The sequence below is a fragment of the Phytophthora infestans genome, genomic scaffold (genome assembly GCF_000142945.1).
Source record: "Phytophthora infestans T30-4 supercont1.43 genomic scaffold, whole genome shotgun sequence".
Classification (NCBI taxonomy): domain Eukaryota; phylum Oomycota; class Peronosporomycetes; order Peronosporales; family Peronosporaceae; genus Phytophthora; species Phytophthora infestans.
The window spans coordinates 772,654-791,378 of record NW_003303716.1 but is presented as its reverse complement, the minus strand read 5'-3'; the positions used below and the strand labels follow the sequence as shown (position 1 = coordinate 791,378).

Below are 18,725 nucleotides of genomic sequence, written 5' to 3'. Positions count from 1 at the left end.
TTTTTTGCTTAATTATAAATGTCAGCCTTTTATTACCGTGCTATTGGCTAATATTTTACGCACGTTTTGTTTAACTTACTCACAGTTTGCAAAATGGTGGGACTCTACGTGCATACAATGCGAGGCGAAGATTGACCCGCTTCTGCTGAACCCGCAGCGGTCTACGACGGACCCCGAGCGCGCTGCGTCTGCTGCGGGAAGCTGCAGTACGGCTACGCATTCCGTATAATCAGCGGGCGGGACATCGTGCGGCGCTGTATTGCCTGCGAGAACGGCCCAAAAGCGGTTGAGTTTAGGGAGGAAAAGCCCCCACCACCTGATTCGGCCGAAGTGCGCCGCCAGGAAAGCCTGGGAAACGTCAAGAAAGCGATGGGTCCTGTCTGGTACCCCAAGAAGAAAACGAGGCGCAGCCGCCCTCGCAAGCTGACCGCCCGAAACGCCAAGTACATCGAGCAAAAGAAGCAGCAGAAGAGCAAGTAATTGGTAAATATACCCTTTATGGCCTCCATGTTTCTACCTATCTTTGTATTTAGTATATCGGCTACAGTGCGAGGTTTGGAGCCGAACATACGGTAATCTGCCTATGGCGCAGTCAGTTGTGTTGACACACCTAAACCGAATAGCGCGTTTCAAAAACTATTTAGCACATGGTATCTACTGTGGACAGCCGCAAGCTGACCGTCCCTATCTGCATACGCGTCACCGTAGATGGCACGTACACTCGCTCACATGGGCACACGCTAAACCATGCTATCTGTACCATCAGCTCTTATAGCGTATATTTCACTAATTGGCGCTCACAAATTTTAGCTACAGTATTGAGTGGGAACTACGTGCGACGAATAAGCTGCTGTTGGCATAGATACTACCAGTGCGTAACAGTGCAGACCGTACCGATGAACGTGGCAAGTCGATGTGTCTGAACGCAATATTGTACTTTAGTGTCCTGTCCATAATAGTCAAGATAAGAGCTCGGTTGAGTCGCGGATGACTATAAGGTGTACCCGCCTCGCGCGTATAAATCGCGTTGGCTACTGCTAAGAGACGCGCGTTCAGCATACCTGTATCGCTGCGGAATAGCCTGTGCCCAGTTAGTGACGCGCTTGATCATACAGACTTAACATCAAAGCGTAAGCACAGAAAGCTAGCACGACGACGCAAACGTCCCGATAAGGAAACAGGGACCCCATGCATAGGTTGGGTATCACGAGCGCGTGGCAAATACACTCATTAACGACCTCGCGATATATGCACGGACACATCAAATAGCACGCCGAGCTGATAAGTAGGCAGCGAAAGTACTCCATCTAATGTACATGAACTATTATTCAATTTAAGTCTAACCATCACTACGATCTGATACTCTGCCTACAGCCATATATCTTCGTATGTTGCAGCCGGTAAAAAGAATGTGCACGCAGTGGTGCCTCTTCGTCCGATCTAGACGAGGCCTTTTGTCGTACATATCGGACCCAGTATAATGTCAGTCGGAAAGGATTTACGCCACTCTGTCAGTCAGTAGCTATCCAAATAAGTCAGAAAGTACGTCAGCTATACAAGTAAGATAAATGCATGCGGAAGATAGTGGAAATACCCTTCAGTAACATCACAAACAGCTCAGCAGAAAAATTTCAAAGCATAATATTGATGTTTGTGGCGACCATCGGCAAATACTACCTATCCTAAAAGATACTTCGCGCGCGGAGCTGATTAACATTGCTCTATTCGACCGTCGCAATCGATGATATGTGTCGACTGCCTCACGGCGATGAGGGTAATATGTGTGAGTAGGCGTATTTACTCTAGCTACACTGGGATTCCTCACCGATCTACGCATATTTCGTAGCATCATTGATACTGACCCGTCTTCCGTACAGCATATATTAGCTTTGCAACCACGCGCGCCTTCGATTCGTGTCATTTTAGGAGCAATGCGCTCAAACGAGATTATAGACAAAACCTTCCCGGGTAAGATGGTGCTCTGCTTGCAGATCACGTTAAACCCTGGTCGTGTCTACCATAACATGTGAGCACTAAGGATACTGTGTGCGGTGTTGTTTTGGAACGTAATATACGTAGATCACAGTATACATGTACTATATGTTGCTTTGCTGCACGTAGAAACGCTAAGCACACCGCAGCGCAGCGGAGGTGGTCAGCCCGCACTACACCAACCAACCATGCCCTAGCGTCCGCGGAGCGGGCGCCCAGACCGCTAGTTTCCCGCTTCTAACCTTGTAACCTGTCGGTCTGTCTGTCCGTCCGTCGCACTCCCTGTCTTCCTGCTTTGACCTGTTTTTTCGCATGGCTACATCCGGCCCGGCTAATACAGTTTCCTCCCATCCTACCGACCGCGCCTACCTTTCTGACTCGACCTAACTATGCCAAAATTACAAATATGGCCAAAAAGCGGACACAATTAACTCGCGCCCTGATTGGGCAATACCTGCCGACCTGCGACACTGACTGGATCTGTCGCACGATCAGACCGTCTCTCGCCCTCGCGATTGGACGTAAGATAAACATTTCTGCCGAACACGAAAGGCATCGATTGGTTGCAAACAGCCAGGCGAGCTGCGCAGAAACTTATTTAGCTACGCAAAACCGGTCGTATGTACTGCAAATCGGGCACAGTAACCACTTTATTTTCTAAGAGCTCTGCACACTTTCTCAAATAAAAATATTTATTATTATTAATGTAGACTTCACAGACCAGTATTTTGTAAGAGATCTGGAATGTTATTTCCACACACTTTTCAAAGTAAAGACGATATTAATAGTACTAATATTTATAATATAAGCGTCACAGGCCATTTGTAAGAGCTCGGCGATGCTATTTTTCACACAATTTCTAAAGTAGAGACGATAGTATTTTTTAATATCAAAGTAGGCTTCACGACCATCGCTTTTTGTAGGGACTTTGCGAATATATATCTTCTTTACTTCACCTGGCACTCACCACTGCCACCGTGCAATGAAGGCGCGCGGCTGCACGGTCATTGCGCTATCTGCTCCCGTGCACCCCACCCGACGAATGCATGCGCGGACGATAGATATTTGTTTCTGTCAATTTATATTGCATGTAATGTATGTATTTGTTTGGAAAATTTGATATTATTATCAATATAGCAAAAAGATAGTAGTATTATAAAACATTTTAATATTTTTGCTTAATTATAAATGTCAGCCTTTTATTACCGTGCTATTAGCTAATATTTTACGCACGTTTTGTTAACTTACTCACAGTTTGCAAAATGGTGGGCCCTACGTGCAACCAATGCGAGGCGAAGATTGACCCGCTTCTGCTGAACCCGCAGCGGTCTACGACGGATGCCCGGGCGCGCTGCGTCGGTTGCGGGAAGCTGCAGTACGGCTACGCATTCCGTACAATCAGCAGGCGGGACATCGTGCGGCGCTGTATTGTCTGCGAGAACTGCCCAAAAGCGGTTGAGTTTTGGGAGGAAAAGCCCCCACCTCCTGATTCGACCGAAGTGCGCCGCCAAGAAAGCCTGTCAAACGTCAAGAAGGCGATGGGTCCTGACTGGTACCCCGAGAAGAAAAAGCGGCGCAGCCACCCTCACAAACTGACCGCCCGAAACGCCAAGTATATCGAGCAAAAGAAGCAGCAGAAGAGCAAGTAATGGTAAATATACCCTTTATGCCCCCATTTTCCAACCTATTTTTGTTTTGGTATACTGGCTCACGGTGCGAGGCTTGGGGCCGCACATACGGTAAGCTGCCTATGGTGTTGACGCACCTACGAGCGTAGTGCGCTTCATAAAATAATTAGCACATGGAATCAACTGTGCACCGCTGCAAGTTGGTGGTTCCTATCCGCATACGCATCACCGTAGATGGCACGTACACTCGCTCACGTGGGCACACGCAAAACCATGCTATCTGTACCATCCGCTCTTATAGCGTATATTGCACTTATTGGCGCTCACAAATTTAAACTACAGTATTGAGTGGGAACTACGTGCGACGAATAAGCTGCTGTTTACATAGATACTACCACTGCGTGACAGTGCAGACCGTACAGATGGACGTGGCAAGTCGATGTGTCTGAATGCAATATTGTATTTTAGTGTCCTGTTCATAAAGGCCGAGATGAAAGCTCGGTTGATTCGCGGATGACTATAAGGCGTACCCGCCTCGCGCGTATATATCGCGTTGGCTACTGCTAACAGATGCGCGTTCAGCATACCGGTATAGCTGCGGAATGGCCTGTGCCCAGTTAGTGACGCGCTTAATTATACAGACTAAAACATCAAAGTGTAAGCACAGAAAGCTAGTACGACGACGCAAATGTATCAAGAGAGCGATAGTGACCCTATACATAGGTTTTGGCTCTCACGGGCGCGTGTTATACACACTCATTAGCGACCTCGCGCTACACATCAAATAGCAAACCGAGTTGATAAAAAGGCAGCAAAAATACTTCATATATTGTACATGAGCTACTTTTCAAATTGAGTCTAAACATCACTACAATATGATACTCTGTCTACAGCCATGTGGCTTTGTGTGTTTGGCATACATATAGGAGCCAGTAAATGGCACTCGATAAGGATCTACGCCACTCTGTCGGTCAGTATCTATGAAAATAAGTTTGTAAGTGCGTCAGCTATGCAAGTAAGATCAATGCATGCGAAAGATAGTGGAAAGACCCTTCAGTAATATAATAAACAGCTCAGCGGAACAGTTTCAAGGCATACAATCGGTGTTTGTGGCGACAATCGGCAAAATCTATCTGTCCTAAAAGATACTTCGCGCGAGAAGCTGGCCAAACCTTGCTCTAATAGATCGTCGCAATCAAAGATATGGTGTCGACTGCCTCACGGCGATGACGTGACTGATGGCATTAGGTTTGGGTAGGTGCATTTACTCCAGCTACACTGGGATTTCTCATCGATCTACGCATATTTCGTAGCATCATTGATACTGACCCGTCTTCCGTACAGCATATATTAGCTTTGCAACCACGCGCGCCTTCGATTCGTGTCATTTTAGGAGCAATGCGCTCAAACGAGATTATAGACAAAACCTTCCCGGGTAAGATGGTGCTCTGCATGCAGATCACGTTAAACTCTGGTCGTGTCTACCATAACATGTGAGCACTAAGGATACTGTGTGCGGTGTTGTTTTGGAACGTGTAATATACGTAGATCACAGTATACATGTACTATATGTTGCTTCGCTTTGAGTAGAAATTCTAAGCCCATCGCAGCGCAGCGGAGGTGGTCGGCCCTCTCTACACCAACCAACCATGCCCTAGCGTCCGCGGAGCGGACGCCCAGAGCGCTAGTTTCCCGCCACCTAAACTTGCAGCGTGTCTGTCCGTCCGTCCGTCTGTCAATCAGTCCGTCGCTTTCCTCTCTTTCTGCTTTTTCCTACCCTTTCGCCTGACTACACCGGCCTGTCTAATACAGTTTCCTCCCATCTTACCGACCGCGCCTACCTTTCTGACTCGACCTAACTATGCCAAAATTACAAATATATTCAAAAGCGTTACACAATTAACTCGCGCCCTGATTGGGCAATACCTGCCGACCTGCGACACTGACTGGATCTGTCGCACGATCAGACCGTCTCTCGCCCTCGCGATTGGACGTGATGTAAACATTTCTGCCCAGCACGAAACGCATCGATTGGTTGCAAACAGCCAGGCGAGCTGCGCAGAAACTTGATTATTGCGCAAACCCTGTCGTATGTACTGCAAATCGGGCACACTAACCACTTTATTTTCTAAGAGCTCTGCACACTTCTCAAATAGAGATATTTATCATTATTAATGTAGACTTCACAGACCAGTATTTTGTAAGAGATCTGGGATGTTATTTTCCACACACTTTTCAAAGTAAAGACGATATTGAAATTACTAATTTTACTAATATAAGCTGCAAGTACGTTGTGTTGCCTGTCCATTTGATCAACATACACTGGGGTGTGATTATTGTCAGTATTTCATACCGGACGGCGATGGCGACAGTCACACCGTATTTCTACGAACCATTGTGCTCTACGTCATACAACGACACTCTTGAGCACACCTACGAGGCAGTAGTGGCCGAGTTTTTAAGAGTTTGGCACGATTCCACCATGCTAGGAGAGCCATATCTAATCGTTGAGGAGACCGTGTGGCTTTCCGGACCGAAGCAGCCCGACGGAACTTCTTGCGGTGTGCTAGTTCTCGCCTAAGTGTAAACGATGCTTAAAAATAGCTCGCAATTTACCCGATGTGCTGTAAGCCATGACGACGTCACTATTATACGTCTTCGCATTATGTGGATGATCTTAAGGCAACCCGAGGTAACCACGAGAAAAAACAAGGTAGCGAAGGCGGTCCAAGACACAGATCTGGAACTACTGGCGACAATTAAGACGTAGCATGTTGTGTTTCGGAAGCCAATTAATTGTAAACTTCTTACTCAATAACCCCACTCTGGTCCTCAAATCCTCAATGCTGCGTGTGGCCTAACATTGAGCTGCAACACTCCTCCAGCACAACCGAGTAAGACATGACGTACTTTGAGCTGCGAATAGGAACCCCCGTCACGGCTGCAATGCGGGTGGTTTCCTCCTTTTCGAGTGAGATCAATGTAGCTAGCTCATCGTGCGCATTTAACAGCTTCGCCGTGTACTTGGCCAGTTTTTTAAGCTTCCCTTCCATTAGTTCAATCTGCTGAAGTCGGGACTGAAGCAGCTTTTGGCAAAGCTTGGCCTGGTGAGTTTGAAGAGTCTCCGCATCGCCACGGCGAGCTGCAGCTAGCGCTAGATACCCCGAAGGCGCTGGGTGACTAGCAATAGCGCTCTTAGGAAGGTTGGCGTGGCTGATGTCGTCTTCGCTCATACTTGTCTCCTTTAAAACGGCCGACTGCGATCTACTAAAAAATTCACAATAGGGGCCAGAAACTTTTACGGTTCCCGTCATTTATCTCTTTTAAATTACGCCACGAGAGTATTTTATTTAGCAAATGTTGCTCTCTGTGGCTCTCCTTGTGTCGATGTGGTCTGTTGCGTTGCTATAAGAGCTGTTGTCTTGTCGTTGACGAGTTGCAGTAACGCCGTCCCTGCTGGTCTCCAGTACTAATCCACGTGTTTTATTTCGGCGCGACAAAGCTCGCAAAAGATTTGCGAGCCTTGTAAGTGATGGTGCGCTTGATCTGTTCTCTAGCATGGGCGTGACGCTCATCGTAGTGCTGAATTACGTGGGGCAGTATACCCCCGAGACTAAAGATTTTGGTGTATACCCATGGTACAACGATGAATGGGCTGCGAAAGCGCTGAACGAATTCCAGATGGTACTTGTTGTATCGTGGTCCGATCTAGCCAGTCGAGTGATTTTTTCACTCGGTTTGCTTATGACAATAACCAACATGAAGAAGTTGCTGTGCCCCATTCCACGACATGGAAATCGAGTTGTAGACTCCAAAGACACATCGCTGGACATCCCTGAATCTGAAAAAGTAAAGCCGAATACCGTCCCAGGGATACCGAAGAAGCATCATGGAAGGAAAGCGAAGTGGTCGCGCTGGTGGCAAGTGACGATTCATGGTATACATCTCGTCTTCTTTATGTGGGGGGTTGGAGTTCTTAGTCTACACATCCATGCATCAGTGCAAACTTCATTGCAGCAGTGCACACTACAAGTGAGACCGTGGGCAGCTGTCCGCCCGTGCTGTTTCTTGGTATCACTCGATTGCCATCGCCTCCAAATTTCTGGTCAACTGGAAGAAGTCGACTCCAAATGGCGAGAATTTGACGGATCTACGGTGGCTCTGATGGTTATCAAACATTGTCCTTTGGTCGCGATCCCCGATACATTCAATGAATTCCACGAACTCATCAGCGTTGAAATATATAATTCGACAATCGTCGACTGGAGAGAATCGGCTGCAATTACGAATACGAACCACCCGGCATTTTTGACTCTTATGGTCGTTCGGACCAACATGACAAACGGACAATTGCCGGCAGGTTTCCAATCCATTGACACACCGGTCAACTTGTACGACTAGGAGTTTTGTGCTACTAATCTTCGTCAAGTTCCAGACGATCTCGACCTAAAGTGGCTAGCAGGATCGATTGTCATCATCGAATACAGTCAACTGCAGGTCGTTTTCCAAGCTCTATTACGCGTTATGCCATCCTATTTTTCACTCACCGGCAACCCCATCAGCGAACTTCCACCTGAGATTTTTGAGATTGAAGGGTTGACAGACCTGGGTATCGGCTATACAAATTATTGAGAGCTTCCTCAGAATGTGACTCAACTCTCACCAGCACTTTCGTCAATCTACGTAATAGGTACACGGATATCGCTCTTTTGGTCGTGGGTGGATGACATTCTCGGGCGGGACAGTATTCGAAGCATACCACGAGCGATCTATGCAGGAAACACAATTTATTGTGACGATTTGTAGAGGATTTCGACAAAGTTAACCAGTTCTTTTAGTACTGTAACAAGTTCTGATTATTCTCTACAACTTATGGATCCAGCGGAGGCAGGTTTTGAGGGGAGTATCTGGTCGTTTGTGGACTGTAATCCTGCCATAAGTGGACTCAGTGAACCTCTATACCCCCTAGCAGCGGAGAACAAGCAGAATGCACTCCACAGTTGAACACCGGAGATACCATTTTGCACTTTGCATAACAGTTTTCATTTTATCCTTTTAAAGCAAAAGGCTTATTGAGGGAGACTTCTGTTCTGTACGAGCAAGGCTAATTTCTTGCACTAAAGTCCTACGTACCGGAATCGACGAAAAAAATGCAATACCGCGACCAAAAATCTAATACGACAAAAACCATGTGGATGACACCCCGCCCCAAGGAATAAGTCATTTTTTTAATTTTCACTATTATCGCCTTCCTCTTCTACTGTATCATAGTATTTTTGAGCTCGTCTCGTACCTCAACGACGAACACTTGGTTTCCACACCTAAATAGGACAGATACAAAAAATATATATAAAGAAATAGAAATAAAATTCTATTTCAACAAACCTCATTTATCCATTCGAGCATCCACTCTTCGTCACAATACGCATTCTTTTGAGCTGTGAGAATAGCTCCCTTGCGATAATAGTGGTTATCAATCAACTCCTGGTGGGGTGGTCCGCTTCACGCGCCCGAAAAAACGACGAACGCCAAAAGCTTCTTCCCAAATACCGAAGCACGAAATGAATATTTATGCCTTTTTACCTTTTTACGATTTACTTGGGGTGATAATTTTACAGCGTTGCATTATTTTTTCGTCGATTCCGGTAAGCTATGTTGCGTGTAGAAAGCAATCTCTCAAAACATACCGGTTTTCTACAACCGGTGTAAAAAGTACCTTCAGGTCAAAACCGTAAAAACGGCGGAAGGCGTAAAATCTCGCACAAGATACTCCTGTCCATTTGAAACCGTCGCTTTGCTTAAGAAAAGGCGCGCTTTAACTGGGACACTGTTTTGATGCCAAACAGATTAATTTTGCAGACTTTTTACGGACCACTGGTTGCAAAAACTTGATCGGTTGCAATTCCGGTACACGATGTAAGCTAATCCTGGGACGTTGTACAGTACAGAAGTCCCTCAAAGTAAGCGTAGGGGGACCGAGACACGATCTTAGAGGGTGATAAACAGATGTTTAAAAAGTACTGATATTTAGTTAAGAAGCGAGGCGATCTTGCTCCTGTCACAGAATGCCTGCGTGCCGCTAGCAGTTCTGAATGGTTTTGGGTGAGATCTCGTCGTAGGCCACCTTACTCCAACAAAGAGCGGTGTAGATATCTAGAGCCAGTGTCAGCCGATGTTTGGGGTCTTTGCGTCCAGAGAACACCTTCCTCTGCGTGAGAGTGTACTTAGCCTCGCTCCGAAAGAAGAACGAGGTCTCATCCATGTTGCAGATCTCGGACCGGGCGTACGAGTCCGTCAGCCTTCGTAGTTTCACACGTCCGACTTCAGCTGCCTCTTGGTCAACTGACGCAGCTTCGCCGTGCTTCCGCTTCTTGTAGATTCCGTGACGCTCTTGCAATCTATACAGCCAGCCCTTAGAGAGCTTCAACGTGGTGTTCTCGCCATACACGTTCACGCGAAGAGCAATGGCCTTTATTACCTTGCCTGTGATAGCCTCCACCTTGCCGTCCATTGCCTTAAAGACCTTCATAATGCGAGCGTCCGTCTCCTGGATTTGGGGGCTGACGAGCTGCTTGCGCTCTAGCTGACAGGGCTCTATAGCGGCCCACTTAGACTCCCCAGCGATAACATTGCGAGTGGCATCGCGTGAAAGAGATTTTCCAGCTTGAACGCACGGGTTGCCCACGCTGCGAGCTGTGTTGGACAGTTTTCCTTTGGCGCGCATATCCTTCGCATACTTGCACATGAAACAGTTTTACTTATGAGAGCCCCGGGGTCCCGCCTATTGTTTCACATAGCGATCTTCTGCTCCATATTAAGGCGGATCCGGCGCGGCATGGGGCTGGCGGTCATGGTCGCTTGGAAGAGTGATAGTGAGCATGGAGGGAGGCGTACGAAGCGGGAGCATGAGTTACCTCGTACATTTAATCCCCATTTTCAGTCTTTCAATGGTTTAGTTAGCGAAGAGACCGGACCGGTCTGAAAATGATGGAGATCTTTCCCGCCGACTGCAGTTCATCCAAAATCAGTGCATTTTTGTGATTGGCCAGTTGAACCGGTATGTACCGTAGCAGATATGGCGGGGTATTACGTAAGTAGGTGACGCTTACTTTGAGGGACTTCTGTATTACGTTTAAACGATACCGTAATCCACAGCTCGTGTTTAGCTCAGGCGTAAACTCTGAACCTGTTTACTGTACTATCATACACTGTTCTTCACCCATGCGATTTCTCACTTCGCATTTTTCCTTCTACCAAACAAAACCAACCACTAGGAGCACCTATTGTCGATGCGGACCGACTACCTGATGCTGCTAGCAGCGGCCATTGTGTTTTTACACATCCCTGCCTTGACGATGCCTGCGGCTGAAGCGAGGCAAACAGCAGCGAATATTATGCACCCAGTTCTCGATGGAGAACAAAACGTCCTTGGCAAGCGATCCCTAAGAACCGACCACATGAGAGTTAGCAATGTTGAGGACCGAGAAGGTGATGAAGAACGAATTTTTCGCCGATTTACGGATTGGATCAAGTACCTTTTTAACAAGATGAATCCGAAACAGTTACACACCTACTTGGGCTTAGATGGCCTTGGCGAAACGGCCTATAAGCACAAGAACTACCCGATCTATCGGATGATGTCGAAAAAGTGGCGGGACAAACTATAAATCAAGAATCAACTCATGGACCGAGAAGGACATTGATGGCGGTCAGGATAAAAAAAACTTAAAGCCCAATAATTACGGTATTGGCTCACTACAATAATTGATTATTGTCGTACTGACACAGTGAAGTATTACGTTTGGGCTCCTGACTTTATCGAAGCGAAACGATGGAAACCCATCGACACGGGTAGAACCGCTTACTTCTGTAAAGTATATGTGCCAACTTGCAAGCACTAACTATCAGGAAATCGCACCTGTTCTACAGGCTTAAAAGGGTTTTGGACCCTACTGAAGCTAAATATCAATACCTTGCAACGAAACATGAAAATGGGTTGCTTAACACATGGGCTTCCTGGATATACAGGTTGCTTGCATGGCGGGTAAGTGAAGTACATGTATGCAATGCGACGCCGTCTCCGCGGCAATTGCCGCCAAATTTGGTTGCCCCTCGTGGCTCGAAGTGTCCGCCATGCACATACAGTATATATTGCCTATAAAACATTTCTACCAATTTTAACGATTGTTTTTTTACTTTGTTTTCTATTTTTCAAAATAGTGCATACATTGGGAGCTTTGGTAGTCAAATAAAGAATCAATGGTCACTTACAGAGGCTCAGTTAGAGAGGTGTGACTGTATATGGAATGTCGCTCCGTTTTATAGTTTGTACTCACGATAAAATGATACACTATTAATACTTTTGAGCCGCTATAGATCTCAAACTACTTACCTAAACTTAACGAAATGAATCACCACGTGGTTTATCTTTAAAGTAGCAACTAGGGCACCTTTGTAGTGCCAAAATGTCAGCTACACGACGCCGCCGAGTAAACTTTTTTTATAGGAAAGGAACTGGTCGACTTCTTCCACAAACACGAGGCCAGCACAATCACATCGGATGACCTATTGGCTGCTCATAGACAGTGATATTAAATCTAGCCTCAAAAACTACAGCCAGCCAGTATCGACTAACAGTAACCAATGTATGGCAGCACATAATAAATATTATTTAAAACACGCAACGATATGCTGTCAAAACGCTTACATGCTGAAGCTGACATTACCAGACCCACCTATTCTAGCATCGACAGCACTCGGGCGCTACATTGAGCTTTTGTATTTACTCATCAGTATAAAAAGGTATACAGAGCATGAGCAAGGAATGCTAACGACGTTAATGAGAACCCAGGTCATAAAACACAGGCGCAAACGTCGCAGTTGCTTCTTTCACCAAAATGGCTACATGTTACGATTTTCTTTAAATGACCATTTTTTTAAAATAATAGTCCATTCTCCATGTCTAAATCCCCCGATAAAGGTTTTTATTCACGATGTCATTTGCATCTTCGTACTTTCAGGTTCGATATCGTCGTGTTCTCTACCACCACGTTCAATCAAACCCATTCCTCCCTCAAATCTTTTATACAGCGTACCAAACAAAGCTCCTTATCTTTTGGCAGCACCGTGCCCTCACCTTTCGCTCGTGACTTTTTCTTTTTTCGAGTTTGGGCCGTGTTCGGCGCCAACAATGAATAAGTGTACGGCGGCTGTCATATTTAGACTGAGTAAAATCAAAGAAATGACACGAGGTTTTCCTCACTTTACGGCCTCGGCCTCCTGGAAGTCGTGGTCGCCCTTTTGGGCGGCGGCGTTGCGTAGAAGCCATCCGATGGCAAAATGCACAGACAGAAAGACAGTCCGTACGGCTGAATGCGATAGCTTAAAAGGATGCACGGAGGTCTTTCCCGCTCCGCCCCTGATTGATTGAAACCCTCCTAAATGTCATAGCAAATCGTACGTGATAACTAAGGGAATTTTGTAGATAGAGACATGCAGTTGGAATAGTTAGCCTGCGACCTAAAAGGGAGAAAAAAAACGCCCTTTACAGTTTTTTTGATTGGCTAATAAGCGAACATTAGGAACGATTGAGGCGATGGCGACCACAACTATCGTGACTGGACAAACAAACTGGTACAACGTACCTTCCCGGTAACATAACGCCGACAAATACGAAGATATTTACCCCAGCGACCAGTTTCTGAATGATGACGCGTTGGCGTTGATCAGTGGATGATGCTCGCCGCGGCGCTCGGTGTCGTGTTAGCGCCCAACATCAAATAAGCGGTGGGAATAACAAGTCTACGGAGCTAATGCAGCCTTGGTTAGCCTATAGACGGCCGCGATCAGACGGAGGCTGCTACATAATGCTCAAGATGCATCTTTAGCAATTACTTAGGGGTAGCTAGCTGGAAGCGAGGCAGAACCTTGACGCTGGTTTTGTACGGTTCCGTGGGTTGCGGTCAACTGGTGCATATATCTTACGCTATTTATGGACAAGTGAAACTTTGTAAAGCGCTATGACGCCAAATCCTTCTCGCCCAAATTTTGCGAGCACATTACAATTTGATATCCCGACCTTCTGACTGCAACCGTGGAATTATCGTCAAGCCGTCTCGCACGACCACAGCATGCTAGCGGCGTCATGGTGTGGCGGAAACGTGGTCAACCTGGTGTCCAATGTGGATTCTTCAAATATCACTTGTGTGGCTCGAATGGCTGGCAGGGAGAAGCAGTTATATCTAGCCCCAGAATGTGCTGCCCAGTTCAACACAAATGTGCAGAATGTTGATCGCCTCGACCAAATTCGAGAACGATTTTCTACTGCGGATGGCCATTTGTACAAACGATGAGACAAGAAGCTGACCCTCGCGCTTATTGACGTTCCACGGTCAAACGCATATCTTACGTGGCGACTGGTGAAGACGGACCCAGCGACTCGTGACCCCCATAGATCGTTCCTGATGGAGCTGGTCGGTGATCTTTTGAACGGGCAGTGGAGGAATGCACCTAGTGACGGTAGAGTGCTATATAGTTGTGGAATGCTCGACAGCGGAGATGTGGGGCAAGTTGGCACACCTTCATCTCGGACACAACCCGGCAAGACTGCAGTGCTGCCAACAACGGCGTTCACATCGGTATCTTTAAGACAAATTCACGCTGAGAAGAGCCGAAAACGCCGGAGCTGTATTGTGTGTAGATGGGAGGGGCGCTGTCCGACCGAGGTCACCTAACATATGGTGTGTGTTTATGCCGGGTTGTACATGACCACCCCGCGAAACCATGGATGTGTCCGTCGACAACATCTACTTGCTGGAATAAATTTCACCCGTTCTACTTTCGTAATGGTCTGTTTACCGATGAAAGAAATGTACGTCGTCACTGTGATCTTGTGAAGCTGCGAGATGAGACCACAAACACCACGGCTTGCGACTGCTCGGCAGATTGGTTACGGGCTCGGTGGCGGCGGGCTCAGTGAAGGTGATGCTCAAGGCCATAACGCGTTTGGTCCGAGCGGCAGTGCCACGCCGCTTACCGTGCGTCAGGCGGGAATGCCAACAAAGCTGCGCGAGAGCGTGAAAGGACTGATCGCAGAATAAGCAGGGACGCGGAGCGAGAGACTGTGCGTGGAAGTAGTGGCTGTGATACAGGACGACCTAGGGGCAATGACGCATATAGCTGTGACTAGGACAAGCTGGCGCGCGACCTTGGTGATGATGCTGCCGGCGTTGGCGCAGGCGATGTTGGTGTCGGACTTGGCGCTGCAGTTGGACTTAGTGGTGCAAGTTGTGGTGGCGCCGGCGGACTTGGTGGTACCACTAGCGCGACTGGTGGTGCTGCAGTTGGGCTTGTTGGTGCAGGTCGTGGTGAAGCCAGCGCCCGCGGACGTGGCGGATATATTCATGAGAGGCAAGTGGGATATGATAAAACGAATCATAGTTTCTTACGGTATATAAAGAGTGGATGGAGCGTTGCCTTCCAGCTAACATGTACTTCTATGTGATGATCGAGCTCCCAGCACTTGCAGCATGGCTCTGTGCAAGATGAACGATGACTCGGGCAGAAGAGCGACGTTGCAACTATCATCCGTGCCTCTGACATTACACGTAGCTCTCGTAAAACAATCAGCTTAGCATTTTCTTCAAAGAGGAATATCTTATCGAAGACAATAGTGGCTTCACAAATGTGAGGAAGCCGTGACATCGAAACATCTCTAACATCCACTTGTTTGAGCAGTATCTTCCTGAGCCATGGATATTGCTTGAGCTGCTGCTGCATACAACGATCACCTAAAGAGACGTGGTCTCGTCGAAGCTTGACCCCGATGCACGCTCTGACGTTCCTCGTAAGTGCTACTTGCGCAAGCACGTTGCCAGCACCGGCCTCACAACTAACAAATATGCCCGCTATATCGAGTGGACCAGCGGCGGCAAGTAGGAGAGTAGCCCCAGACGGTAGCTCCTAACCCGCGTTGTCATAAGTGCGGCCAGCAGGTTGGCAAACGCCATGAGCACTGATACTTCCAACAATTTAATCCACCGCTCCAGCAGCTTGGACGTCGTCTAGATTATCTCCACGGCATCCGAAATCGGCTACTTCGTCACAAAAAAGCCCAGGTTAGTATTGTCAACGTCAATTTTTACACCGACAATCCGAGACACATCCGATGGGTTTTTCGCTCTAGGCGCCGGTGGATGACGGCACCCCCCAACGTTACGCGCCATACAGTCACCATTAGCTCCTGCATTCTGATCAGAGCCCTTGCTCCTTTCTGTCTGGCACCTCTCCGCCACTGGCAGTACTCTCACGTGTACCGTCACCTTAGCAACAAGTGCGACGTACATTCTCACAAACGGCACAAACGTCTCCCCAAAGCAGACGAACCTGGCGCGTGGTGATCATCGCAGAGACCTTTGCACTCGACGTAGTAGCTGGAGGTCGGCAGACTGAGAAGACGTCCTGAAGACATGCCGCTAAGCAACACATAGTGAGAGGTCGCTGATCGCCTTCCCAAACGTCCTTTTGAGGCTGGCCAGCCGAAGCTGCAGTTGGCGGCAGGCCGCTTGGTCTTCGGCGGTCCACGTAGTCCCATGTGATGCGCAAGCCTTCCTTCTCGAGCTGGAAGACGATTTGCACCCGCAGCTTGTCTTCTGTGTCTGTGAAGCTAGTGCACATTAGTCTTGAGAGTACTAAAGCAGAATGGGAGGACGTATATGTGCATTTGTCTTACCTTTTGTATGGTCTGGTGACTGGCTGTCGGGCGATTGACCTCTAGATTAATGACACGGCCGAGTAGAAAGGGCCGATCAACATCGATGGAGCAACGAAATACGATGCGGTGATCAGACGACCAAAAATTACCCACACCCTCATTGCATTCACTGCTGTGATCGGTAGTAATGATACACGGTAGGCAGAGCTGGAGTAAAGGCTAAAAGGGCAATTTGTTTTGCCCTTTTAGAGGGTCATTTCCCACCTTGTTTTGAAAAAGGGTTTTAAGGGCGAAAATTGCACTCTCACACCGCGATAAGGTTAATACGTGCAGTATTAAATCGAAGCAATATGATTATTAACAATAATTTAATACTGCAAGTATTTGACTTGACCTTTGTAAGCAAATAGAGCTATCGTAGTAGACCCCTCGGCGCATAAAAACATGCATACAAATGAGATGAGATAGGAAAAGGCAGACGTGGAATTATTTTATCTGCGCGTCTTCAAACACGCAAAAAAAAGAATCAATTTACAGAAGATCGATGGGATTTGCTTGGATATCCATCTCGTGCGCTCAATTAATTATACAGTATCGATAGTTTGTGGTAGCTTCGCTTGATCGATTTGCTTTTTTTCTGGCCTCGAAATATAAAACGATCTCATTTTTTTAAAAATCGACGGTGAGAACGACGAACGAATTGAAAAGCACAATATTGAACTTTCGAAGCTCAGTTGATTTTAGTTTGAGTTTCAGAGCGGTTTGTTTTCCGTGTGCTGGTAGCGTAAGGGGTGCGCGCAGCGGGTGCGTGAGGCGGACAAAGTTGAGGAAACCGTGTTTTCCATGAAGGAGGGCACCGAATTTGCGTATATGTGCGAGTAAACATCAGAAAACGGACATATCCCCTTGTCCAATCACCAGCCACCCCTCGCTTTCTGGGGTTCATCTGGAGCTCATCGTCGCACACTCCGCGCCATGAGCATCGCCTTCGCTCACGCATCCATAAGCAAGCTCGATGACGGCTATATTTTACCCTCCCACCATCCCCGAAGATTAATGATTTAATATATATTTTTAAAATAACAAAGATTTAAATTTTAATACTATAACATCCGAAGGGGATGTCATTCGGCACCTTGCCTATCAAGGCAGGAACCTTTACGCCTTTGGCCTGTAGCCAAATTAATCACACGTGCCTCCACGGGAATAGTATTAATTTATGTTGCTCAAATACTGATTGATCTGTTGGTACTACATTTGTATGAAAATCTATTGCTCTGTCTGAACGCTTGCTGGAAGGCTATGAATAGCTGTTGCCTTAACGACTAACATAACTTTAGTGATGACGGTCTGTTTTTTTTAGTGTCATTGGTCGGAAACAAGTCCGTTTCATAACAGCACCCCCTCTGAAGCCATTGTGAAACCCACGTGCAAGCTCACATGCAGTCGGCTGGGGCCTCCCCCAGCAATGACAGCGATGTTACCGAGGTCTTGGAGTATGATGACGTGGCTTGCGATTCAGGCGTACAAAGCCTTTTTGCCGCAGATGATGACGCCGACATGTATAGCACGACCGCGTCAGCCGACGAGGGTATGTACAGAACTACAGACGCATCTGACGACGTAGCGCATAATACTACAAACCGACACTGTGAAGTCCAACTCAGCTCCTTTGATGTAACTTGTTTGGAGACATTAAGGACGACCAGATCGTCCAATGTAGACATGCCCAGCGCTAGGAATTCCGTTGAAGAAGCGTTGGACCTCGGGGATGATTATGTGAAGAGCATCGGAAGCGACGAAGCTGCCATTGCCAGCGCCGTTATCATTCCCGACGGAGGTAACACTGGAGATGATGAAGAACAAGACTCTGAATCTTCCCTCAACTACGGCATCGACAGTGATGAAGAAGACGCTCTATGAATATAGTACTTTGGCTGAAGTATCGGTATACGTTAGTGCTAGGTACTTCGGAAAAGAATCTACATCGCTTAAATGAGTTTGTATACACACACAAAACTAGATATATCTCGACATTTCGTGTTGGCAAGGAATACCTGTGTCGATCACACCAAGACTGCCATCACATCATTAAACTAATCACACACCACGCCGGTGAGTTAGGAATACGGTTTCAGGTACCCCAGATTGGCCAACACACCGGTGCCGTTGTCAACTTACGGGCTAGAGGTATATCACCTGTGATCGAACCGGAAATCGACGCACTACTGAAAGTTGGGATGTCTGCTGGTCGTGTTCGCAACATGATGATGTTTAAGTACCTTCGTGACCCAAGTATGGTGGCATTGATACCCGAGACCAAAACAATGGAGAACCGCAAAGCTCATCTCAAAAAGAAAGCTGAAGAGGGCTGGAAAAATGACCAAGTTTGT

At 47.1% G+C, this 18,725-nt stretch overlaps 2 protein-coding genes across 2 annotated transcripts; one reads left to right on the top strand and one right to left on the bottom strand.

Moving 5' to 3' along the window:
- Positions 1–9,699: 9,699 nt before the first annotated feature.
- On the bottom strand, positions 9,700–10,344 carry PITG_16239 (uncharacterized protein; the record flags this gene model as incomplete). The annotated part of the gene is made up of 1 exon (XM_002897593.1): positions 9,700–10,344. The coding sequence occupies one exon, from the start codon at positions 10,342–10,344 to the stop codon at positions 9,700–9,702; it is 645 nt and encodes a 214-aa protein (XP_002897639.1).
- Positions 10,345–10,927: 583 nt separating this feature from the next.
- Positions 10,928–11,287, top strand: PITG_23069 (secreted RxLR effector peptide protein, putative; the record flags this gene model as incomplete). The annotated part of the gene is made up of 1 exon (XM_002897592.1): positions 10,928–11,287. One exon carries the CDS (start codon positions 10,928–10,930, stop codon positions 11,285–11,287), a length of 360 nt encoding a protein of 119 aa, XP_002897638.1.
- Between the last annotated feature and the right edge of the window lie 7,438 nt (positions 11,288–18,725).